General features: G+C 49.2%; 1 protein-coding gene and 1 non-coding gene across 2 annotated transcripts in view; both read right to left on the bottom strand.

Moving 5' to 3' along the window:
* MYH6 (myosin heavy chain 6) overlaps positions 1–22,594 on the bottom strand; it is a 70,737-nt gene extending 48,143 nt beyond the window's left edge. The window contains 13 exon segments of the mRNA XM_060255351.1: positions 518–667; positions 2,258–2,376; positions 4,690–4,828; positions 5,909–6,012; positions 7,360–7,458; positions 8,745–8,808; positions 11,447–11,539; positions 15,488–15,596; positions 16,082–16,109; positions 18,217–18,373; positions 18,621–18,764; positions 20,624–20,825; positions 22,583–22,594. Of these exon segments, the coding sequence (XP_060111334.1) occupies positions 518–667; positions 2,258–2,376; positions 4,690–4,828; positions 5,909–6,012; positions 7,360–7,458; positions 8,745–8,808; positions 11,447–11,539; positions 15,488–15,596; positions 16,082–16,109; positions 18,217–18,373; positions 18,621–18,764; positions 20,624–20,824 (1,407 nt within the window). The 5' untranslated portion in view covers position 20,825; positions 22,583–22,594.
* Positions 2,811–2,883, bottom strand: TRNAP-GGG (transfer RNA proline (anticodon GGG)). Its single transcript has one exon. It is a non-coding gene; the product is annotated as a tRNA-Pro (tRNA).
* Positions 22,595–25,171: the final 2,577 nt, after the last annotated feature.

The raw sequence follows: 25,171 nt of genomic DNA, 5'->3' as shown, positions 1-25,171 counted from the left end.
AAGATGGAAGAAGATTTTTGGATTTATATCCCAGAGTCTCAGAGCGAAATCTCCTCTACCTTCCCCCCACCCTACAACAAACACCCCGTGAGGTAGGTGGGGCTGAGAGTGCTTTTACAGCAGCTGCCCTTTCAAGGACAGCTTCTATGAGAGCTCTGGCTGACCCAAGGCCATTCCAGCAGCTGCAAGCGGAGGAGTGGGGAATCAAACCCAGTTCTCCCAAATAAGAGTCCATGCACTTAACCACTTAGCAAAAGCTATGGCTGACCCAAGGCCATTCCAGCAGCTGCAAGCGGAGGAGTGGGGAATCAAACCCGGTTCTCCCAGATAAGAGTCCGCACAATTAACCACTACACCAAACTGGCTCTCAATGGACTGCTGGTCTGATCTAGTAGGGCTCTTTTGATGCTCTTATGACTCCATGGTCAAAATCTCTAGGAATTTCCCAACCAGGCTACCTTGTGGCAAGCTGACACTTCTATTCTGCTCTTCCCAGCCCCTTCAGGGATTCTCTTACGTCAAAGATCTCGAATCCCGCGATGTCCAGCACCCCAATGAAGTACTGCCGTGGCTGCTTGGTCTCCAGGGAGTTGTTGATCCTCACCACCATCCAGCTGAACATTTTCTCATACACGGATTTGGCCAAGGCTCCGATGGAGTAGTACACCTGGACAGGTGCCAGAGAGGCAGCCCCGCCCCCCAAGAAAGGAGCAACAGGAAGGAAGGAAGAGAAAGTGAGAAAGCTCTGGTGGAAGAGGGGGGAGTTGGTGGTCCTGAAAAATAACGTCAAGAGTAAAAGCAGGAACATAAGCCTTCGCTCAGTCTGCACCACAAAGGGTCTAGGAAAGGTGGGAAGCACCCGTACATCTGTAGAGAAGGGGTACCCAGGCTTTTGAGGCTATGGGTGCCTTTGTATTCTGACACGGGGTGGTGGGTGCCGCCCCAAAATGGCTGTTGCAGGAGGTGGAGCCACAAACATAGAGGAAGCAAGGGGAAAGGGGCAGGAATTTCGACAAATACTTTCGGGACCGCCTTTCTCCATATGTACTCCAGAAGGCACTACGTTCAGGGTCTCGAAATCTCCTTAAGATCCCTGGACTGAAAGAAGAAGACATTGGATTTATATTCTGCCCTCCACTCAAGAGTCTCAGAGCGGCTCACAATCTTCTTTATCTCCCTCCCCAACAACAGACACCCTGTGAGGTGGGTGGGGCTGAGAGGACTCTCACAGCAGCTGCCCTTTCAAGGACAACCTCTGCCAGAGCTATGGCTGACCCAAGGCCATGCCAGCAGGTGCAAGTGGAGGAGTGGGGAATCAAACCCGGTTCTCCCAGATAAGAGTCCGCACACTTAACCACTACACCAAACTGGTGTATCGATTATCCACCACCAGAGCCCGAGCGTTCTCGGTAATAGCCCCCACTTTGTGGAATGCCCTCCCCGAAAACATCAGGGCCCTGCGGGACCTGCCATAGTTTCGCAGGGCCTGCGAGACCGAATTATTCAAACTCGCCTTCAACGGTTAGGGGGAGGTGGCTATTACCTTACAGCACCAACAGTCTCACTGAATTCATATAATGGAAATCAGAAACGTGCTGTCTTGGGACTTTTAATGAACGGATTAACGATCGCTGACGTACGGAAATGTTTTATTATATATTTTATTTTGAATATGGTATGTTTGTTCATTGTTCATGTTTTTAAACTGTTGTTAGCCGCCGTGAGCCTGTCAGGGGAGGGCGGGATATAAATCTCATAGATAAGCAAATTAACAAACAAACAAATACATACACTGGGAGGGAAAGGAGAGAGAGAGGGAGACCAAAAGCAACACTAGGGTGACAACTGCCGCTGATGAAACAGCGTCCTTTTAACTCAGAAACCCTGCAGGCCAGGAGCTCCGAGTAGCCCCACCCACTTTTAAAAAATTCTTGGCAGATGCCAGGAAAGATATGAGAGGTGATTTGGTCTTCCCAGTCCCGTCCTAGCCCTGTAGACCCAACACGTCCCAAATAGCCTACGCTGGTCTTCTTTTCACCCTAGTAGGAAAATACTAGGGTTAAAAGCAGCTTAGAGGAAGGGTATTTTCTATTACACAAATGCATTGGCGGCGGGCTGTTAAAACTTCCTTTCCCAGTGTTACATTTTTGAGGCTATGTTACTGGCTGGAAGATGATCCATTCATGTATCGCCAGCATCATGCAAAACCTTCTCAGCCCAACTCTGGTGCTGCCTTTGAGATGGCCCCCCTTCTCACCTGCTGGACATTTTGCCCCTTGGTGACGTATTCGTTCCCGACCTTCACCCGTGGATGGCAGAGCCCCTTTAAGAGGTCAGCTGAGTTCAGCCCCATCAGATAGGCAGACTTATCTGCATCTGGAAGGGAAAAGCGTTTGGAAATATGTCTACCGGGTACCGTTACTGGCCACCCATCGAATATCCTTTCCTTTCCCATCCATTAGTTAAGAAGACAATAACCCAGAATGTGCAGTCAATGACTACCAAGTTCACAGCATAAAATTAAGGAACAATAGGAATATTCAGTACACTGAACAGTGACCAGGGAAGGAAGGTGGCATGGTATCGGCCAATCTCATCAGATCTCAGAAGCTAAGGGGGATCAAGACTGGGATGGGAGACCACCCAGGAAGACTCTACAGAGGAAGGCAATGGCAAACCAACATATGAAGCTGCCTTATACTGAATCAGACCTTTGGTCCATCAAAGTCAGTATTGTCTTCTCAGACTGGCAGCGGCTCTCCAGGGTCTCAAGCTGAGGTTTTTCACACCTATTTGCCTGGACCCTTTTTTGGAGATGCCAGGGATTGAACCTGGGACCTTCTGCTTCCCAAGCAGATGCTCTACCACTGAGCCACCACCTCCACTTCTCACATGCCTTGAAAGCCCCTTGTTAAGGTCACTGTATGTGGGTTGCAGCTTAACAGCACAGACCTACATAAACAGTGACAGAGTTGTCCAAAAGGATTTCAAATGTTCTAACCCTAACAATAACATTGACATAGTTTCAGAGACTGGCTGTGTTAGTCTGCAGCGGAAGAGCTAGGGTGCATTCACACGACACAAAATAATGTGTTTGGCATAGGGTTGCCAAGTCCCACCCCCTCTCCCGGTTGCTGGCGGGGGAATGTACGGCACAAAGATGTCACCCAGAAGTGACATATTGCGCTGGGCACGTTGCACAGGGACACTCTAGGGAATCATGTAAAACTCTATGGTTTTCCTTGGGGACGCTCTAGCAGTTTGGGAGGGGGGGACTTCCGGGTGATGTCATCATGCGGCAGCAGGACTCTTCAGGGGGCAGGGTTCCCCCCGGTGGCCTCCTGCCTGTCAGCAGGTTGGGACCTACCAAACGGGGGGTCCCCCTGCCCCTGAGGGGAACTTGGCAGCCCTAGTGTTTTGCAGCTGGATTTTTACTAACACAGTAAAAAATCCAGCAGCAAAACACATTATTTAGTGCAGGGGTCGTTTTGTAGGAAAATAGGTGGTGGAGCTCATCCAGGGACTGTTATGCAGCTGCACCTCCTATTCAACGGGCAAGGTGGGGAGGAGAAGGGGGAACCCTCAGAAAGGTTCAGGAGCTGCCCTCCTGTGAGCTCCTGCTAAATTCAACGTCTGATTTAGTGCAGTGTGAATGCACCCTTAAATTTGAATCCGGTAGCACCTTTGAGACCAGCATAGGCTTCCCAATCCCCAGGTCCCAGAGGGGGATCCCCCCGGTTTTACAGGCTTCCCCCCTCCCCCAGCCAGCTGGCCGGCGGGGAAGCCCCGCCCCCAGAGCCATCATGCACCTCCATGAACGATTCCCATAGGGAATGATGGGGAATTGATCCGTGGCTATTGGGGGCTCTGGGGGGGGGCTGTTTTTTGAGATAGAGGCACCAAAGCTTCAGTATAGCATCTAGTGCCTCTCCCCAAAATACCTCCCAAGTTTCAAAAAGATTGGACCAGGGGGTCCAATTCTATGAGCCCCAAAAGAAGGTGCCCCTATCCTTCATTATTTCCTACGGAAGAAAGGCATTTAAAAATTCGTGCAGTCCCCTTTAAATGTGATGGCCAGAACTCCCTTGAAGTTCAATTATGCTTGTCACACCCTTGCTCTTGGCTCCACCCCCAATGTCTCCTGGCTCCACCTCCAAAGTCCCCAGATATTTTTGAATTGGACTTGGCAACCTAGACCATCAAGATTTTTGGGGTACCTGACAAAGGGGGCTTTGAGTCTTGAAAGCATATACCTGCCCAAAATCTTATTGGTTACTAAGGTGCTCCAGGACTCAAGTCTAATTCGATAAAACCAATATGAAAGGGGGGGGGGCGGAATCCCTAATGAAAAAACTAGGATAACAACAAAACCTACCATAAAACCCTCCCCCAATGTTTATCACACCCAACAAATGAGGAAAAGGGGAAATCCAGCCCCTTAAGCACACATCAAAAGCCTAACAGAAAAGTGCTCACTTGGTTCCTGAAACATGACAAGCTTGGCACCGTGACAAGGGACCTCTAGAACTGAGGTGTCACTACCAAAAAGGCCCTGCCTCCCTTGGTTACAACTTTGGGAGTTTGGTTAGAGAACCAGCCCTACACACTTCGCCCTTCAGACCTCTTCCTCAGAGCTTCATCTCATCCCCCTCTGCCTTCTCCCTGGCACGATGCCCCTCTTCTTCTCACCCTCAGTCCCATCTGGTTCTGCCTGTTCCTCCCGTTGCTTCTGCTTGAACTTCATGTTGCCGTAGTGCATGATGGCTCCCGTCAGCTTGTAGACGCCGACCTTCTCCTCTGGGGTGAAGCCCAGGACGTCAAAGGCACTCTGCACACATGGAAAGGAGCGAGAAAAGAAGCATGACGTAGAACAAAGCATAAATTGAACGTCTCTCTGTTGTCTCCCAGGAGTGGCAGCTTTTCTTGGCCTGCCATTCTGATACCTGCCTGCAGGTGGCTCTGCTCATCCTCAAGAAGATAGCTCAGAGTTGATTGGGCTGAAGGGTCCTGGCTTAGTATAAATACTCCCAGGGCAGGTTTCTGGCTCTACTTGAGCCAGGTAATTGTGCATGGCTTGTAGTGTTGTGGACTTCTTCCTGCCATAAGTACCTGGTTAGAACCTTAGACAGGCTACTCCTGTCTTTTAGTTGCTTCAGGATTGCTGTCCTCCAACTGGGGCCTGGAGTAGGGTTGCCAGATGGGGAACAATGAAGAAGAAGAATTGCAGATTTATACCCCGCCCTTCTCTCTGAATCAGAGACTCAGAGCGGCTTACAATCTCCTATATCTTCTCCCCCCACAACAGACACCCTGTGGGGTGGGTGGGGCCGAAAGAGCTCTCACAGCAGCTGCCCTTTCAAGGACAACCTCTGCCAGAGCTATGGCTGACCCAAGGCCAAACCAGCAGGTGCAAGTGGAGGAGTGGGGAATCAAACCCAGTTCTCCCAGATAAGAGTCCGCACACTTAACCACATAGCAAGAACTCTGGTTGACCCAAGGCCATTCCAGCAGCTGCAAGTGGAGGAGTGGGGAATCAAACCTGGTTCTCCCAGATAAGAGTCCGCACACTTAACCACTACACCAAACTGGCTCTCCAATGGAGGAAATATGGGTCATTTAAACATTAAATACTTTTAATTTTCCCCCCTCCTGACAGTCAGTGAAAATACTGGACTGCCCAGGTCAATACCAGATACTAGGTAACCAAGAGATCTCCTGGTATTACAACTAATTTCCAGATTATAGAGATCAGTGTCCCTGGAGAAAATGGCTGCCTTGGAAGGTGGACTCCCCACCAACTATACACCCCACCGAAGTCCCTCCCCTCTGCAAACCGTTCCCTCCCCAGATCTTCAAGAATTCCCCCACCCAAAATTGACAACCCTCTTCCCCGCCCAAGAGCGCTCACGTCCGTAGCCAGCAGCTCCTCGGAGTCATCGATGGAGGCCACGGTTACCTCTCCTTGGGAGACGTAGCTGTAGTCGTAGGGGTTGTTGGTAACCAAGAGCAAGTCTGTTTGGAGGCAGAAGTGAGGATGGAAAAAGTCGAACAGGCCTGGCTTATCCACAGTGCCCCTGCCCCACGGTACCTTTAGGGGCCCACAAAAATGTTGAAATTTCTTTTAAAATCAGGAGCGGAAAGAACTTTTAGGGCTGAGGAAAACATTTTCATTTTTTTTGTCACATCAGGAAAAAAGATGAAATGTTTAGGGCGCATGAAAATCTATCAAGTTTTGCCTAAAACGGGGGGGTGGGGTGGGGGGGATGTCAAAGCATTTAAATTTATTTAAAAAATATTTTTTATGTGGAAAGTGGCCTGTGAAGGCAAAATGGGCCCACAAAAGCCATAATTATTAGGGTTTGTAGAACCTTTCGGGCTTAAGTGCCGTGTTCTACTGGAGAAAGTTTTTCTTCCAGATGTTTCGTTCTCGGCTGCAGAGAACATCCTCAGTGGCGTTGCAGCCGGAGCAGGTGCTCTGACCTTCTTGGCTGCTGTGCATCACTCAATGCACAGCAGCCAAGAAGGTCAGAGCGCCTGCTCCGAAAGATTCTACAAACCCTAATGATGTTACCAGCCGTGAAAACCATAATGTGGCCCTGGGGTTGACTGGCAGAAGGCTTTGGATGCTGAGGCAGAAAGCACCCACCCCTGGGTGATTTCATTCTGCCATATAGGGACAGACGGGTGTTTGATGCCGCTTCTGGCTGCAGTTCTGGTTTTAAATTGAAAGCTACCATTGCCCGTAAGTTTCTATCAACGTCAAATGGTATTGCTCTACTTCTGCCATCTCTATGGTCAAATCTCCAAATATTTTGCATTGGCAATCAGTCTGGCAAAAGAAAAAAAAAAATTAATACCAAAAGAGCCAAAGAGTAGCCGTCACATCCTTCCTCTGCAAACTAAGCACAGGCCCATCTACGGCAACCAGATTTCAGGCTGGGAAAAGCCTGGAGATTTGGGGGTGCAATCTGAGGGCGGTGAGGCTGAGGAGAGGAGAGACCTCAGTGGACTAATACCATAGAGTCCACCTTCTGCAGCATTCCCCACAGTGATTTCCTGAACATGTATGCCCAGGGAATCTCCAGGTCCCACCTGAAGGTTGGCAACTGAGGCCTGTCAACAACTCCCTCATCCTGGAGATTTGGGGGACAGGGACCTCAGTGGTGCACAATGCCATAGAGTTCACCGTCCAGAGCATCAGTGTTCTCTAGGAGCACAGATCTCTGTGGACTGGAGATAAACTGTAATTCCAGGGGATTCCCCAGGTCCCATCTGGAGGGCTGGCAACCCTAGCTAAGGACCCAGCAGGAACTCAGCTGCTCCCATCCATGCACCCACCCACCCACAATGAAGACTTACCCAGAAGCTCTGGTTTCTTGTTGGACAAAATCTGGTAGAAGATGTGGTAGTTTCTCTCAGCTTTGAGCTGGAAAATGACACGGGATTTCTCAAGGAGGTCTAGGAGAGTTAAGGCGGAAATGAATGGAGAGATGTATTGGAGGGAGGGTGGCGCATAAAAACATGACAAAAGCAGCGTGGAATGGGGAAAAGATCAGCCACAGTGTGGCCAGAGGGGAGAAGGAAAGTCGTTATGACAACAAAAAGCAAGAGGTGGGAAGAGTAGGGGCGTAAACATCCCTTCTTGCACCTCCTTCTGTCTTCTTCATCTTTATGAAAATTGTAACTTAGAAAGGAAAGATATTTAGGTGCATTAAGCAGGCCTAAAGGCAGGGCTTCTTTGGTAGAAAAAGCCCAGTAGGCACTCATTTGCATATTAGGCCAGACACCACTGACATCACCATTGTTTTCTACAAAAAGCCCAACAAGAACTCATCTGCATATTAGGCCACACTCCCTGTCACCGAGCCAGCCGGAACTGCATTCATGTGCGTTCCTGCTCAAAAAAAGCCCTGCCTAAAGGAGTAGGGGGACCCGAGTTCAAATCCCTGCTTGCTACATAACCAAGATGTTCACTGGATCACTCTCTCTACTCGCTGGCCTACACAAAGCAAAACTGAGGTGGGATAGAGGAAACTGAGTACCGAGACCATAGAACAGAAAACCTCACGATGGGAAAGGTATTGCATTTGTCAAAATCCCCTAACATTAATAATTCTCTGTGACTGGAGCACCAAGACACTATACAAGTAGGCCAAACCATTCTCCCATAAATGCAATTTTTTTTTCACATGGAGGGAATTTTTACACGGAGGAGCAATCCTCTCCGTTGCACTTAATTGCTCACCACTGATCAATGTGGCATCAGGAGGAAAAGGGGAGTCACCGATGTCACAATGCCATTTCTGACCAAAACCCCAGAAGTGACGCCACGGGCTACTGTCATGCTCTAGGAGTTCCACTCATCTCTGTGGCTTTTACCATAGAGATTTGGGGGTTCCTAGAGTGCTGCATAGGGTTGCCAGCTCCATCTTGGAAAACGCCTGGCGATTTTAGGGGCATATATGCTATGAACTGAATAGAAAGACGGTATATGTGGTCAGAGAAGAAATTGGGAGAGGGGGGCAAAAGGGATGGCCAGACAGAAAAGCAAGTAAGCAGAGGCAGAAAGGAAAAGATGGTTATCGAGACGTGAATGAAGCAGACCTACTCAGGTCTACTCGGAAGGAATCAGATTGTATTTAAAAAAGGGGGTTACTTCCAGGAAAGCATTCTTAGGACTGCAGCCACAAGTAGACACACGGATAAGAGAGGAAAAACAAACTCCCAGTAGCCACCTCACTCACAGGTTTCTATGTCGGCAGACGCCAGCTTTCCCGTCGCCCCAAAATGGATTCGGATAAATTTACCCTGGACAGAAACACAAAGGAATGAGCGCGTGGCGTGAGGGGCTGACCCCAGACCAGGGAAATCAGGGTTCCAATCGCCCACTTGATGTAAAGTTCAGCAGCATGGGTATGACATTTTATGTGGGAGATCCGTAATCGGATCCCCGGAAGTGCTTTTCAACCTTAAAAAGCAACTGCACGTAGGTGTTCTTGGATCCGAGGTACAAAGGCAATGTGTCTTAAATCTTTCTCACTGCGCAATTTCCCTGGTAGAACTCCCCAGGCTACAACTAAAGGGGAAAAAGAAGAAGAAGAAGAAGAAGAAGAAGAAGAAGAAGAAGAAGAAGAAGAAGAAGAAGAAGAAGAAGAAGAAGAAGAAGAAGAAGAAGAAGAAGAAGAAGAAGAAGAAGAAGAAGAATTGCAGATTTATATCCCGCCCTTCTCCCTGAATCAGAGACTCAGAGCGGCTTACAATCTCCTATGTCTTCTCCCCTCACAACAGACACCCTGTGAGGTGGGTGGGGCTGGAGAGGGCTCTCACAGCAGCTGCCCTTTCAAGGACAACCTCTGCCAGAGCTACGGCTGACCCAAGGCCATTCCAGCAGGTGCAAGTGGAGGAGTGGGGAATCAAACCCGGTTCTTCCAGATAAGAGTCCGCACACTTCACCACTACACCAAACTGGCTCTCAATCTGTTCTTGAGGTTCCTTTGGGAACTTGGTGGAATCTCCTCAGTGTCATTTTGGGCCTTCTCAGTCATTGGGTTGGTTTTACAGAAAGCCCCCCCGCGCCGAGGAAGTCCAAAATGTGCCCTCAAAATGTTCCACAGCTTCAACAGTACCCTCTCAAAACACCTCACAGGGCAGTGGGCCTCAATCTGTAATAAGGCTTGTAAAATCGTTTGATTTCTGAGGTGTTTTGGTTGAGGCCCACTTCTCCGTGAGGTGTTTTGAGAGGGTACTGTTGAGGCTGCGGAAAACTCTGCTGACTTTGGTTTTGCGTCTGAGGAAATGGATTTAGGAGTCTGAGGTATTTTCTGCCTGCTGGCGCATGGTTGTTAGCTGCCTTCTCAGAAAGTAGCAGGGCAGACATATTTAAATAAATGTAGGTTCTTGTTTTCCTAAAGGGGGTATTAATCTTGAGGTGGAACGTTTGAACACCAGCTGCGTTATACTGAACGAGACTATTAGGGTTTGCCAGGTTCAATTCAAGAAATATTTGGGGACTTTGGGGGTGGAGCCAGGAGCAAAGTTGTGACAAGCAGAATTGACCTCCAAAGGGAGTTCTGGCAATCACATTTAAAGGGACTCCTTTAAAATGCCTTCCCTTCATTGGAAACAATGGATAGGGGCACCTTCTTTGGGGGCTCATGGAATTGAACCCCTTGGTCCAATCTTTCTGAAACTTGGAGGGTGTTTTGAGGAAGGTGTTTAATGCAACTTTGGTGCTTCTAATTCAAAAAACAGCCCCCTCAGAGCTCCCAATACCCACAGATCAATTCTCCATTATACCCTATGGGAATCAGTTTCCCTAGGGAATAATGGAATGACCAGCGGATATTTCCCTCCCCTCCACTTTCTGATGACCCTGAAGTGGGGGAAGGGCCTCCAAACCTGGGGATCTCCTGTCCCCACCTGGGGATTGGCAACCCTAGAGACTATTGGTCCACCAAGCTCAGTATTGTCTATTCAGACTGGCAGCCACTCTCCAGGGTCTTGGGGTTCGAGGTCATTCATATCACCTGTTGCCTAGTCCTTTTAACTGGAGATACCGGGAACTGAACCTGGGACCTTCTGCGTGCCAAGCAGATGCTCTACCACTGAGCCACCCATGGCCCCTCCCCAGAACATATGAAGTTGCTTTATACTAAATCAGACCACTGGTCCATCATAGCCGGTATTGTCTACTCATACTGGCAGCAAATGTCCAAGGTCTCAGACAGAGGTCTTTCACATCACCTCCTTTCTACTCCTTTTAACTGGAGATGTCAGGGATTGAATCTGAGATCTTCTGCATGCCAAGCAAATGCTCTACCACAGACCCTCTGATTTCTACCAGGAAAATGTTGGGGGGAAACATTGAATCATGACTCCTTCCTGTAGGAGAGCCAAATCCCCCCAGGCAGCTGTTTTTCCCCAAGGTGGTTCACACCTCATGTCTCCCACATAATATGTAATACGGCCCTAGTTCCAAGACTGGCCATGGCCACCTCACAGGGTTATTGTGATGCCACTTTGAACTCCTGGGAGGGAGAAAGGTAAGAAAAAGACTGCAGAATTATACCCCGCCCTTCTCTCTGAATCAGAAACTCAGAGCGGCTTACAATCGCCTATATCTTCTCTTCCCACAACAGACACCCTGCGAGGTGGGTGGGGCTGAGAGGGCTCTCACAGCGGCTGACCTTTCAAGGACAACTTCTGTGATAGCTAAGGCCATTCCAGCAGCTGCAAGTGGAAGAGTGGGGAATCGAAGCCGGTTCTCCCAGATAAGAGTCCGCACACTTAACCACTACACCAAACTGCGCTACACAAAAAAAAGTAGCACATTCTTTAAAAAATTAAATCCCAACAGGGCAGATGCTGATATACCACCCCTCCGTCCTTATCCAGAGAAACCTTCCCTCTGTCCCCATGATCTTGCTGGATTGTCCGGAGGACTCACAAATCGGGACGAGTTGTCGTTCCGCACTGTCTTGGCGTTGCCAAAGGCTTCCAAGGCGGGATTGGCCTGGATGATTTGATCTTCCAGTGTCCCCTGCAGACGGAGCAAACAATCAGGACAGAGAAGAGAAGCAATGGCAGGTAACCCCCCACATTAGACACCTCTGCCTATCTTCTCCCTACCATGGAGAAGCTGTGAGACCTGGGGGACATGGGTATGTTCCAGTCACACAGGCTAAACACAAGGCAAGAACCTGATTCCTTGCAGCAGTTATGGGTGGTGGTGGTTCTCACCAGTTCTGTAATGTACTGAAGTCGAAGACATTCAGATGGCAACATGCTTTATTAGCGAGTACATCACAAAGACAACACGGCAGGGCCGGATCCCCTGTTATATACATTTCCCAGAACAACCTTCTTCCTAGTCAGGTCCAATCTTGGCCAGTTAAACTTCCCGCCGCTGATCGTCATAGGCAGGCTGCGTTCGTCCCTTCCAGACACCGCCCACAGGTGCGGTGTGCTGTGCTTCCCGGGACGAACGCCAGACACAATGAGTTTCCTCTAAAACGAGTTAGCACGAGCTAGCTCACAGATTTTTAGCTTCCAGCTCGCGCGTTTTTGTCTCAGCTCAGGAAGGATGACCCCAGAGCACATTTATTGATGCAGAAGCTCGCCATTTTAATGCCAGTAGCTCACAAAGCAGAATTTTTGCTCACAAGACACTGCAGCTTAGAGGGAACGTTGGTTCTCACATGACCAAATGGTTCTGCATGGGGAACAAAATCTACATACATAGAACATTTTGCTGGCAGTAGCACGATTGAAGGTTGCTGCACACTGGAAAGACAAGGCTCTGCCTTCAATACATGCTTGGAGAACCCGACTGTGGGATTATTTCCTACTAAGTAAAATCTCAACTTATGGCGCTGATGCTCTGACAGGACGTACTCAAGAAAAATTTACTGTGTTCTGGTTCCAAATAGTGGAATATCTCACCAAACATAATATTCTCCCCCCAAACCATTTTCATCATGATATGATCTATTTCTAATGTGTTCTGGGCTCACTTTCTCTCCTCTGATCTGAATACAAAAACTGCGAGCTCTACTTAGTTGAGTTTGATTAACTGGATTTCTTAATAGAATATTGGGAGAGTTGATTGTACATCCCTACAGTAGAATCAGTCAATAGAATGTATTTTCACTGGATGCTCTTAAGTATAATTGTATGATTACTCCTTGATTCTCTATTTTTATGGATTACTCTTTCTTTTTCTTGTTTTTTTTGTTAAATGTATTTATTATATCCTCACTAAGGCTGCATTATTTGAGGTGCTTGATTACAGTGTTCTTTATTGTAAACTGAAAATCTGTTAATAAAAATCTGATTAATTATAAAAAAAAATTACATTGATGTGTCTGCGAGAACGCTTGGTTCAAACCCTCTGCGTGATAAGCTCATTTTCTGTTCAGAAAGAACTGCTTTGCTGAGAGGAACATTTTAACGTGCGGTGGCAAGCCTGGCAGGGTTGCCAACTCCAGGTGGGAAATTCCTGGTGGTTTCGGGGATTGGACCCACAGGACAGAGTTTCAGGGTGTGGAGGGGCCTCAGCAGGTTATAATGCCACAAAGTCTACCCTCCAAAGCAGCCGTGTTCTCCAGAGGAACTGATCTCTGTCGTCTGGAGAACAGAACAGGTCTAGTTCTGGGAGCTCTCCAGGCCCCACCAGGAGGTTGACAACCTCAGCAGCAAGAGCCCAAGAGAACGGAGCACATGGGGGGAGAGGCACAACTGCTCCCAGCTGCCGTTGCCCCTCTAGTGATCAAAGAAGTAGCAACAGTGCAGGCTGGCTCAGTGTTTCTCCCCTCAGTGGCTCCAGTCAGCTGCTCGGAAACAAATGTTGAGAACAGGACAAGTCAGGGAGGGAGGGAGGGAGTGAGGACTGCCCAGTCCCTTCAGGGAACTCAGTCTGGCCACCACTGGTTAGGATGGAACTTGGGACCCCAGCAATGGCTCTCTCTGATCCCAACCTCTGACACTGCTCTACCTCGGAGTGCTGCTGTCAGGATTATCAAGAGACATTAGCGAGAATTAGAACAAAGTAGAAGAAGAAGAAGAAGAAGATATTGGATTTATATCCAGCCCTCCACTCCGAAGAGTCTCAGAGCGGCTCACAATCTCCTTTCCCTTCCTCCCCCACAACAGACACCCTGTGAGGTAGATGAAGATATTGGATTTATATCCCACCCTCCACTCCAAAGAGTCTCAGAGCGGCTCACAATCACCTTCCCTTCCTCCCCCACAACAGACACTCTGTGAGGTGGGTGGGGCTGGAGAGGGCTCTTCCAGCAGCTGCCCTTTCAAGGACAACCTCTGCCAGAGCTATGGCTGACCCAAGGCCATTCCAGCAGCTGCAAGTGGAGGAATGGGGAATCAAACCCGGTTCTCCCAGATAAGAGTCTGTGCACTTAACCACTTAGCAAGAGCTATGGCTGACCCAAGGCCATTCCAGCAGGCGCAAGTGGTGGAGTGGGGAATCAAACTCGGTTCTCCCAGATAAGAGTCCTTAACCACTTAACCACTACACCTTTAAGACCAACAAAGTTTTATTCAGAATGTAAGCTAGAAGCACACATCATCAGACAATAGGATGGAATGACAAAACAGTCCTAAATATCGTCTGATGAACTGTGCTTCTAGCGCACAAAAAGCTTACGTTCTGAATAAAACTTTGTTGGTCTTAAAGGTGCCACTTGACCCCTACGTTGTTCTATTGCTTCAGACCAACACGGCTGCTCGCTTGGATCTATCTGTTAGGAGAAATAGGGAAAGAAGGACGTTAGCCAACTCGAACGTCTGCAAATTTATATAATCCCGGGGTAGGAGAGATCTCTTTTTTTGGTCTTTTTAATATTTTTTATGTGCATGTGTGTGTTTGCACCCAGAAGTCATGGCGGTCTGGTGAATGACCCCTACTGGGGGCATGGAAGATATTCAGAGAGAGGGCTGAATGAAATCCGCCCCTGCCTCCTGACATCTGGTATTCCAAGGAGGTCTCCCATCCAGGTACGTGACAGAGTCAACCCTGGTTAGTTTCCGAGATCTGACAAGAATGGGCTTTCCTGGGCCATTCAGGGCAGGGCAGGGGGAGATCTTGAGGGTGTGGGGTGTTTCAAACTGTTCCTTTTCCCTACCACTCCTTGCGGGCCCCCAACCCTGTTGCTATCCTTAATGAAAGCAAAATAAAATCGGCAAAAGTAGATGCCCCTGACAATCATTTATACTCAGGGCTTCTTTCGTAGAAGAAGCCCAGCAGGAACTCATTTGCATATTAGGCCACACCCCCTTAACATCACCATTGTTCACAAAAGGGCTGTTTGTAGAAAAAGCCCAGCAGGAATTCACTTGCATAGTAGGCCACACCCCCTGACACAAAGCCAGCCGGAATTACATTCCTGTGCGTTCCTGCTCAAAAAAAAGCCCAGTTTATACTTAGAATCATAGAGTTGGAAGGGAACTCCTGGGTCATCTCGTCCAACCCCTGCACAATGCAGGAAACTCAGAAATTAAATAAAAGCACCAGTCGTTTCCGACTCTGGGGTGGCGTTGCTTTCACAACATTTTCACGGCAGACTTTTTATGGGGTGGTTTGCCACTGCCTTCCCCAGTCATCTACATTTCCCCCCCAGCAAGCTGGGTACAAATACCTCCCCCTAAATTCACAGGATCTTCATTGCTGTCAGATGACCGTCTAGCCTCTGCTTAAAAACCTCCAAGGAAGGAGACTTGTCTGAGCTTTTAGGGCTGGACAGCGTGTGGGTGATTTGGGGGCAAAATGCTGATCATATTTTTTTGCTTTTCTGCAGAACGCTCACAGACTTGCCCTGTTCTAGCCAAACAAACTCTGAGAGCCACCCACCAGCCTCCATAGAACTCTGCTTCTTAGCTGACCCCTCTGTGGCCAAATTCTAAGCCTAGAGTAGGAAAAAACCCAGAACCCAGGCCCACGCTTCAGGGATCAGGATCGACATTGGACAAGAACCTTTGAGCTGCTTGCGGCCTCCTTCTTGCGGTCGCCAATAGCTGCGATGCTGGCAAAATACTGGATCACCCGTTTGGTGTTCACCGTCTTTCCTGCACCGGATTCTCCACTGGAATAAGGAAGAAACTGATGGTGACCACAGGAAATTGCAGAGAAAGATCATCCCAGACACATAAGTGCCAACCACTGAACCAGGTCTCTTCTTGCAAAGCAAGTAGGGATGCCAATTCTAGCTTGGGAAATTCCTGGAGGTCCAGAGGTGAATTGTTGGGGAGAGAAGGATTTGGGGAAGAACTTTGGTGAGGTATAATGCAATGGATTCTATCCTCCAAAGTAGCCATTTCTCCAAGAAAACTGGTACCTGGAGTTTGAAGATCAGTTGTAATTTTGGGATATCTCCAGGCCCCACAGGGAGGTTGGTATCCCTAAAATGCAGGTGCCCAGGCACTGAGCCGTGGCCCCTCCCCAAGTGAGGATGGGGAGGGGCATCCCACTTCTAAAGCTGTTAAGTCTTTGGAATGTGACTTTTATTTTTACAACTGGGACTTCTTTATTTAAAAAAAAGTTAAACAGGAAATGTATCTTGGTACTCACGTGATAAGGACAGACTGGTTTTCTCGATCTGGAAGGAAACAGATGGATGGAGAAAGTAGAGAAAGAAGTCCTTTTCTCCCTTTCTCACAATACAAGAACTCATGGGCATTCAATTAAATTGCTGAGCAGTTGGGTTAGAACGGATAAAAGGAAGTCCTTCTTCACTCAAGGGGTGATTAACATGTGGAATTCACTGCCACAGGAGGAGGTGGTGGCTACAAGCATAGACAGCTTCAAGAGGGGATTGGATAAAAATATGGAGCAGAGGTCCATCAGCGGCTATTAGCCACAATGTATATATATATATACAGGCCACTATGTGACACAGAGTGTTGGACTGGATGGGTCATTGGCCTGATCCAACATGGTTTCTCTTATGTTCTTATATTCTTCGATAATATCAGGGTAGCTCTGCTGATTCAGGTGGAAAGTCCTCCTAAACCAGCATTTTGTCTCTACCAGGGGACAGCCGGATTCTGCCAGGAATCTCACAGGCAAAGGAAAGCCCTTCCTTCATTCTCTGGATCTGGTGGTTAGACTTCCCCTGAACCTGGAGGTTCTGTTTCTAGCAGCTGTGGCCAACTAACTCACAGACAGTGTTCCCTCTGAGCTGAGTTAGTGAGAGTTTTTTAGCTTCTGGCTCACACATTTTTGTCTTAGCTTAGGAAAAATGGGTCCAGAGAAAACTGCTTTATGCAGTAGCTCACAACTTTAATGCCAGTAGCTCAAGAGGCAGAATTTTTACTCACAAGACTCCACACAGCTTAGAGGGAGTATCGCTCACAGACTATTATCTGCTGGATTTATCGAGACTTTTGATGCTATTTACGCCTTGCAGCCCTGAACAACAGCTTACGTCATTATGCTTCATGGGTTACTTATTGAAAACGAAGAATTTAGGCAGCTGTTTGGGAGAAAAATTGGACGGGGAACAGGATTAAGAGGTTGCTAGATGGATTGCCCAGATTCTAAAACCAAATATGTCTCACTACAGTTCAGGTCCTTGCTCTGTTAAGTTCTGGTCGGCAGGTAGTTTCATTGTTCAGGGAAACATTTAAAAATGTTGTTTCACCCACACTGGCAGGGCTAAAGTCTATGCGAGCGGATCAGGACTATACCACCTCATTCTGCTGCTGGCGTAGGCCAGGCCGGGTGTAACAATACAGACAAAACTTCCACACCACTACACAGGTGCCAGTTCACTCATTCAACTGCCAGTCATTGAGAGGGCCGTAATCAATCGTGGAGGAATCAAGTGATTTGCGTGCGCTGCATATCACATCGCAGACTCCCACAACAGATCACGGCGTTGGATCCTTCCAGCCTTTCCTATAGGAGGATGGGCCCCCTCCCATCACCAAAAGGGCTATGCTAAGCAGGGATGGAATTCTAGCAGGAGCTCCTTTGCCTATTAGGCCACACCCTCCAGATGTAGCCAATCCTCCAAGAGCTTACAAGGCTCTTTTTTTGTCAGCTCTTGGAGGATTGGCTACATCAGAGGGGTGTGGCCTAACAGGCAAAGGAGCTCCTGCTAGAATTCCACCCCTGGGCCACACCCCCTGATGTAGCCAATCCTCCTGGAGCTTATAGTAGACCCTGTAAGAAGAACCCTGTAAGCTCTTGGAGGATTGGCTACATCAGAGGGATGTGGCCTAATAGGCAAAGGAGCTCCTGCTAGAATTCCACGCCTGGGCCACACCCCCTGATGTAGCCAATCCTCCTGGAGCTTATATTAGGCCCTGTAAGAAGAACCCTGTAAGCTCTTGGAGGATTGGCTACATCAAAGGGGTGTGGCCTAATATGCAAAGGCGCTCCTGCTAGAATTCCATCCCTGGACCACACCCCCTGATGTAGCCAATCCTCCTGGAGCTTATAGTAGGCCCTGTAAGAAGAACCCCGTAAGCTCTTGGAGGATTGGCTACATCAGAGGGGTGTGGCCTAATATGCAAAGGAGCTCCTGCTAGAATTCCACCCCTGATGCTAAGGATTTGGGGGCAGGATGTATCCTCAAGATACCTCAAGTTACTTAGCAGTTCATGGGGGAGGCGGGGAGGCTGTGATCAGGGCTCAAAAACTGTGTCACGGGGGGCGGGGGGGGGAATGTCACAAGACAGAGAGCGGCAAGGTCTTCATACCCGTCAACATGTATTGGTACGCATTGTCGGAGATGGAGAAGATGTGAGGAGGGGCCTCGCTTCGCTTCTTGCCCCGATAGGCAGCAACCACTTCTGCATTGTAGACGGGCAGCCACTTGTAGGGGTTGACGGTCACACAGAAGAGCCCGGAGTACGTCTGAGGAAGAGGAAGTTAAAATATCTCAGAGCTGGAGAAAGTATTCTGTTGCAATGGCAGAGATGCAAAGGAACCATTATCTGCGTGTTGTAGCTCCGCTGGGCTTGTAAGACAGAGCTGTTCCTCCAGGCCTCTGGGTGTGGCAGCGGGCGTTAAACCATCTCCCCTGCTTTCTGGTACTACTTATTACTTACGGAGCACGGTGCCTAACAGGGCAGTTCTGGTTTACGGGAGTTCCCGGACTTACATAGATCATCCACGCTGCGTAACGTTCCTTGAGGTTGTAGAGGACGGCCGGCTCGTGCAGAAAGGTCAGCATCGCCATGTCCTCGATCTTGTCGAACTTGGGCGGGTTCTGCTGGTGGACGTTTGCCTCTTTGACGGTCACTGTCTGCAAGTGGGGAGAATCCAAGGAGCGGGATGAGGCACCTAGAATTCGACGGCGGCCTGGTCCACATGCCTGGACACACAACAGCTCCTCCAACAGTTCCCATTGGACTTATCTCTTCCTGAACCTTCATCGTGACTTTCTGGCTGTCCTCTTCCCTTTTTGGCTCTTTGACAGCCAGGATGTCACTGCCGCTTTCCTTTTGGAATCTGATGAGCTCCTTAAACGTCTCAGCCCTTCTGCGCCATCTTGCTATCTAGGGTTGCCAATCTCTAATTGGGGGGCAGGGGACCCCCTGGTCTAGGCTTCCCAAATCTCCCGCCTGGGTGGGGGACCCCCGATTTGGAGCCTCCTCCCCCCCGCTTGGCAAAAATCCAGAAAGCGGGGGGAATGGCAGCCCTTCCCACACAGCCTAGAACCCAGCAGCTTCTCCTCTTCCCTTCCCACCGATCCCTGATGGTTCTCCTCCCTTCCCTTCCCTTCTCACCTCCGATCGCAGCAGCTTCTCCTTGCCCCTCCCCTTCCCACCCAGCTCCATCGCAGCAGCCGGAGCTTTCCCAGGCTGCTTCCTGCCCCGCCCCAAAGGACCATGTGCCTTTGCACCTCCGGAGGTGGTGAAAGGCTTCAACTTTCTGTGTCTGTGTCTTTGTTACTGTGAAGAAGCTGGCTGGTGAGTAGACAGCCAATCCCCTACATCAGATTTGCGAGAAGGGGGTGTGTGGAGGAGAGGGAAACGTTGTCATTATTCCCTATGTGAAATATTTCTCATAGGGTATAATGGGGAATTGATCTGGAGGTTTCGGGGGCTCTGGGGGAGCTATTTTTTGAGGTAGAGGCACCAAATTTTCAGTATACTATCTAGTGCCTCTCTCCAAAATACCCTCCAAGTTTCAAAACGATTGGACCAGGGGGTCCAGTTCTATGAGCCCCAAAAGAAGGTGCCCCTATCCTTCATTATTTCCTATGGAAGAAAGACATTTAAAAAGGTGTGCTGTCCCTTTAAATGTGATGACCAGAACTCCCTTGGAGTTCAATTATGCTTGTCACATCCTTGTTCCTGGCTCCACCCCCAAAGTCCCCAGATATTTCTTGAATTGGACTTGGCAACCCTACGCTGGTCTGGAGGCCCTTCCCCTGCTTCAAGGTTATCAGAAAGTGGTGGTGGGGTTGAATGTCCGTTGGCACTCCATTATACCCCATGGAGTCTGGTCCCCCATAGTGTATAATGAAGAATTGATCCATGGTTATCTGGGGCACAGGGGCCTATATTTTGAGGTAGGGGCACCGATTTTTCAGCATAGCATCTGGTGCCTCTCCTCAAACCACCCCCCCAAGTTTCAAAAATATTGGGCCTGGGGGTCCAATTCTATGAGCCCCCAAAGGAAGTGCCCCCATCCTCCATTATCGAAAGGAAGGCATTTAAAAGAAGCCTGATCCCTTTAAATGTGACGGCCAGAACTCCCTTTATGCTTGTCACAACCTTGCTCCTGGCTCCACCCCCAAAGTCTCCTGGCTCCAACCCCAAAGTCCCCAGATATTTCTTGAGTTGGACGTGGCAACCGTACGCTATCCTGTTAAGCTTTCTTCAGTAATGCCATTTCGGTCTAGAGGAGAAAGTAAGCCTGTCCAGCCCAGTACACAGTACTGGTAAGAAAGTGGGTCAGAGGTGTACCTGCCATCTTCTGCTTCAGCCCCTGCCCCCAAAAAACAGAATACTGATAAGGTACAAGTGACTTTTGACCTTTCACTCCCGGCTTTCACCCTGTGTCATGCATTTCCAGCTCACTTCCAGCCACATTCCTTGCCCCCCGACCATTCTTTGACCTTCTATCAATGCCCCAGCCCTCTCTGCCGTGGCGTACTCTGCCGTCCTCGGTTTGCACGGTGACGTTTCCGCCCTCTCGACTTGTTATCTTCGCCTTGACAAACTCTTCCTTCTCGTCGGGCACGAAGCACTCCGTGCGGATGTCGAAGACCCGCGTCTGCGCTTCCAGGCGTTCCTTGTCCGATTTGCGAAGGTACGGAGCCGCGGCTCCAAACTCAGCCATCAGGGCATCCGTCATTCTGGGCAAGAGAGGGCAGGGAGACTGTGAGACGGACCCTAGCACCCCTTGGCTCTGGCATAGCATCAGGAATCCCTTACATCCTACTTGGGCTGGTCCCCAGATGTGCCAAGAAGAACCCCCTTCCATTCCACAAATCCATGCTCTCCCTCTACCACAAGAACCTCTGTTAGTTCCACCTAACAAAATCCAAGTAGACCATCTTAAACCCAAAATGTGCGTTTGGGTGGGTGGCACAGAGGCAACCAGTTGGGGGCAGGGGATCCCCTGGTTTGGAAGCCCTCCCCCCGCTTCAGGGTCATCAGAAAGCAGGGGTGGGGGGAAGGAAATGTCTTCTGGGCACTCCGTTATTTCTATGGAGGCCAATTCCCATAGGGTATAATGGAGAATTGATCTGCGGGTATCTGGTGCTCTGGGGGCCCCTGTTTTTTAAGGTAGAGGCACCACATTTTTAGCACAGCATCTGATGCCTCTCTTCAAAACACCCTCCAAGTTTCAAAAAGATTGGACCGGGGAGTCTAATACTATGAGCCCCAAAAGAAGGCATTTCTATCCTTCGTTATTTCCAAATGGAAGGAAGGTATTTAAAAGGTGTGCGATTCCTTTTAAATGCGATGGCCAGAACTCCCTTCGGAGTTCGATTATACTTGTCACAACCTTGCTCCTGGCTCCACCCCCGAAGTCTCTTGGCTCCACCCCCAAAGTCCCCAGATATTTCTTGAATTGGACCTGGCAACCAATGTTCCCTCTAAGCCGCAGAGTCTTGTGTAAGTAAGTAAGTAAAATTTTATTTGTATCCCGCCCTCCCCCGCCAGGCAGGCTCAGGGCAGCTAACAACAGGAAAAACAACAACAATACATTAACAAACCATTGCATTAATAAACATTAGATTAGCCTTAAAAACCAGTTAATACATTAATTAAAACCATTATTAATCTAATTACATTAAATTAAGTTACATTAGTTAAATCTAATTGTATTATTGTCGCTGACGCTATATCTGTCAGTTGGTATCGATGGCGAATATTTCTTTGTTGTGCACTTGTAATTCAGCTATTTGAAAACGCCAGTTTAAAAAGCGTGGTCTTGTAGGCCCTGCGGAATTGATCGAGGTTCCGCAGGGCCCGCACCTCCTCTGGGAGCTGGTTCCAAAGATATGGGGCCGCAGAAGAAAAGGCCCGTGTGCGGGTGTTTTGGAGTTTGATTTCTTTTGGCCCAGGGGTAGTCAATCTGTTTTTTCCTACTGACCTCAATGCTCTCTGGGGCTCGTACGGGGAGAGACGGTCCTTCAGGTAGGCTGGTCCTCGGCCATATAGGGCTTTAAAGGTAATGACCAGCACTTTGTACTGGACCCGGTATACAATTGGTAGCCAGTGCAGTTCACGTAGCCCCGGCCGTATGTGTTCCCATCTTGGGAGACCAAGCAACAGTCTGGCCGCCGCGTTCTGCACTAGTTGTAACTTCCGGGTCCGGCACAGAGGCAGCCCTATGTAGCGGGCGTTACAGTAGTCCAATCTTGAGGTGACCGTCGCATGGATCACCATTGCTAGGTCCTGAGCAAAATTCTATGTTGTGAGTTACTGGTATTAAAGCTGTGAGCTGGTGGCATTAAAGTGGTGGGCTGCTGCATCAATGATTGTGTTCTGGGGCCATTTTTCCTGAGCTAAGACAAAAATGTGTGAGCCAGAGGCTAAAAATCCGCGAGCGAGCTCACGCTAACTCAGCTTAAGAGGGAACACTGCTGGCGACCCCACCTACCTGAGAGCTTTGCAGGAGAGAGCGGAAGAAGATCTGGAGGCCTACAAAAAAGAGACTGCGGGGAAAGCAAAGAGCAATTATTCCATAGGATGAAACTGGCAAGATTCACAATCGGTTGCTCGCATCTCGTGGGGGTGCAGTTAGACGCCGGCTGTCCCTGAAAGAAGTCCAGAATCAATTGTGGCAAGAAGTAAGGCGCAGGGAGTTGCAAACTTTGGGGTTGTGGAGGGGAGACGAAGAACTCTTTCCCGTGCCCTAGGTCTTATTTGCATTCACCCAGCCAGCTTCTCTCCCTGTCATTCGCAAATACGTTTCAGGCTCTCCTTCCCAAACATCCACCCCTCCCGTCACCCACCCAAGCCTCTTCTCCTTTCCAGGGCCAGCCCTAAACTGTCTGACACCTTAGGCAAGGCTCACTTCTGGCAAACCCCGTCCTGCACTGAAAATGTCACCGAGTCACATGAGAGCCCCCAATATGGTGCCCCTAGAAGGCTGGCGCCCCGGCAATTACCCAGTTTGCTTAATGGTAGGGCCGGCTCTGCACCTTTTCAGAATCATTGCATCGACCTCTTTATCCTCTCTCTTCCTCCCTATCTTAGCTCCATTTCCTTCTCCTCTCCAACACCTTCTCTGGGCCAAAACGGTAACCTTTGCCCCTTCCCCCAGTCTTGACCCCTCTCAAGCTACTTGCTAGCCTTCCACTAAACAAGCATTCAGCAGAAAGTTTCTATTAACCTCTACTGTCGCTGTGTAAGACACGGGGCTCTACTGTGTAAGAGCCCCGTGGCGCAGAGTGGTAAAGCTGCAGTACTGCAGTCGGAGCCCTCTGCTCCCGACCTGAGTTCGATTCCAGCGGAAGCTGGTTCAGGTAGCTGGCTCCAGGTTGACTCAGCCTTCCATCCTTCCGAGGTCGGTAAAATTACATGAGGTCGGGAAAGTGTAATGACCAGGGAAGGCAATGGCAAGCCACCCTGTAAAAAGGTCTGCCCTGAAAACGTTGTGAAAGCAGCGTCACCCCAGAGTCAAAAACGACTGGTGCTTGCACAGGGGACCTTTCCTTTCCTACTGTCGCTAGGACGATGTAACCTCTCTGCACGGCCTCTCTATTAGGACAGGGATCACATTGAAGATTTGAGTCCTGAGTGTTTTCAAACTCTCAGCTTCTTAGAATCATAGAATCATAGAGTTGGAAGGGACCTCCAGGATCATCTAGACCAACCCCCTGCACAATGCAGGAAACCCACAAATACCTACCCCAAATTCACAGGATCTTCATTGCTGTCAGATGGCCATCTAGCCTCTGTTTCAAAACCTCCAAGGAAGGAGAGCCCACCACCTCCCGAGGAAGCCTGTTCCACTGAGGAACTGCTCTAACGGTCAGGAAGTTCTTCCTAATGTTGAGCCGGAAACTCTTTTGATTTAATGTCAACTTTTTTTTTTCTTACTTTCCTCCTTGTACTTCTCTGCTACCAGCCTCTTTTGCGTCCCTTACTTCTGCTGCTTCCCATAGCGGAAATGCTTTCTCTCCCCTTTTTTCCTGCATTGTGCAGGGGGATAGACTAGATGACCCTGGAGATTCCTTCCGACTGTACGATTCTGTGATTCTATGACCCGTGTTCATCAGCCATGTTCTTCTTGACCCCACCCCACTCTTCCTATCTTTCAAAATGTCCCCCTCCTGGAAGGAGGAAGGGTTCTGTAAATCTCAGTTTTCCTGTTGGTCTAATGAAGCATGTATCTTTATTTTTAAAAACCCCATTGATAACTCCATACTTATCCCAGACAATTAGGAAGGTAAGAGATTTAAACAAACAAAAAAAAAAACCCATTCAGTCTCATTAATTCTAGGTTTCCATTCTCTCCTTTCATATCTGGCCTCTCCTCATTTCTCCTTGCTGCACTGCTCTGCCCATGGAAAACTGCACACGGGGGTGTCCGTATCACATCCAGGTGAGGTATCTCTGCTGCCACCGTAATGACAACTTGACCCACAACGGCAAACCCACGCCTACAAGGTTGGGCTGTACATCACCACCCGCTGGATCCAGTTTTCTCCCCGCTTGGTTGCTATTATCTAAAAGAAGGTAGGTTTCCAGGGCCTTAGCCTGGGTGGCCCCGGCTGGCTTGCTCTCATCAGATCTCAGACGCTAAGCAGGCTCAGCCCTGGTTAATACTTAAATGGGGGACCTCCAGGTAAGTCTAGGGCTCTTAAGCAGAGACAAGGCAACGGCTAACCACCTCTGAACCATCTCTTGCCTCGCAAACCCAACGGGGTCGCCAGAAATCGCCTGCAACTTGACCGCATTTTCCACCACCAGGCCGAAGGGCCTGTTACCTGCTGCCCTCCCCCCCCAATTCTTTCCGAGCCCTGGTTTAAAACCCACCATGCCTTCTCTTCTAGACCACCCTCCCTTGACCTTCCTTCCCCCCCCCCCATTATAAAATAAGCCCCGTCTCTCACGCTAGGAAGGCAACTCGGTCCCAGTCTGAGCGATCTGAGCTCCGCGCAGTCCCCCCTGCCTTTATATCCTCCCATCCAAAATAGCATCCTCCACCCCCACCCCATCCTTCCCCCCCCCTCCCGCCGTC

This window comes from Heteronotia binoei, chromosome 15, assembly GCF_032191835.1.
Source record: "Heteronotia binoei isolate CCM8104 ecotype False Entrance Well chromosome 15, APGP_CSIRO_Hbin_v1, whole genome shotgun sequence".
Taxonomy (NCBI): Eukaryota; Metazoa; Chordata; class Lepidosauria; order Squamata; family Gekkonidae; genus Heteronotia; species Heteronotia binoei.
Note: the sequence above shows the minus strand (reverse complement) of the source record. Positions and strands in the feature narration are given on the sequence as shown.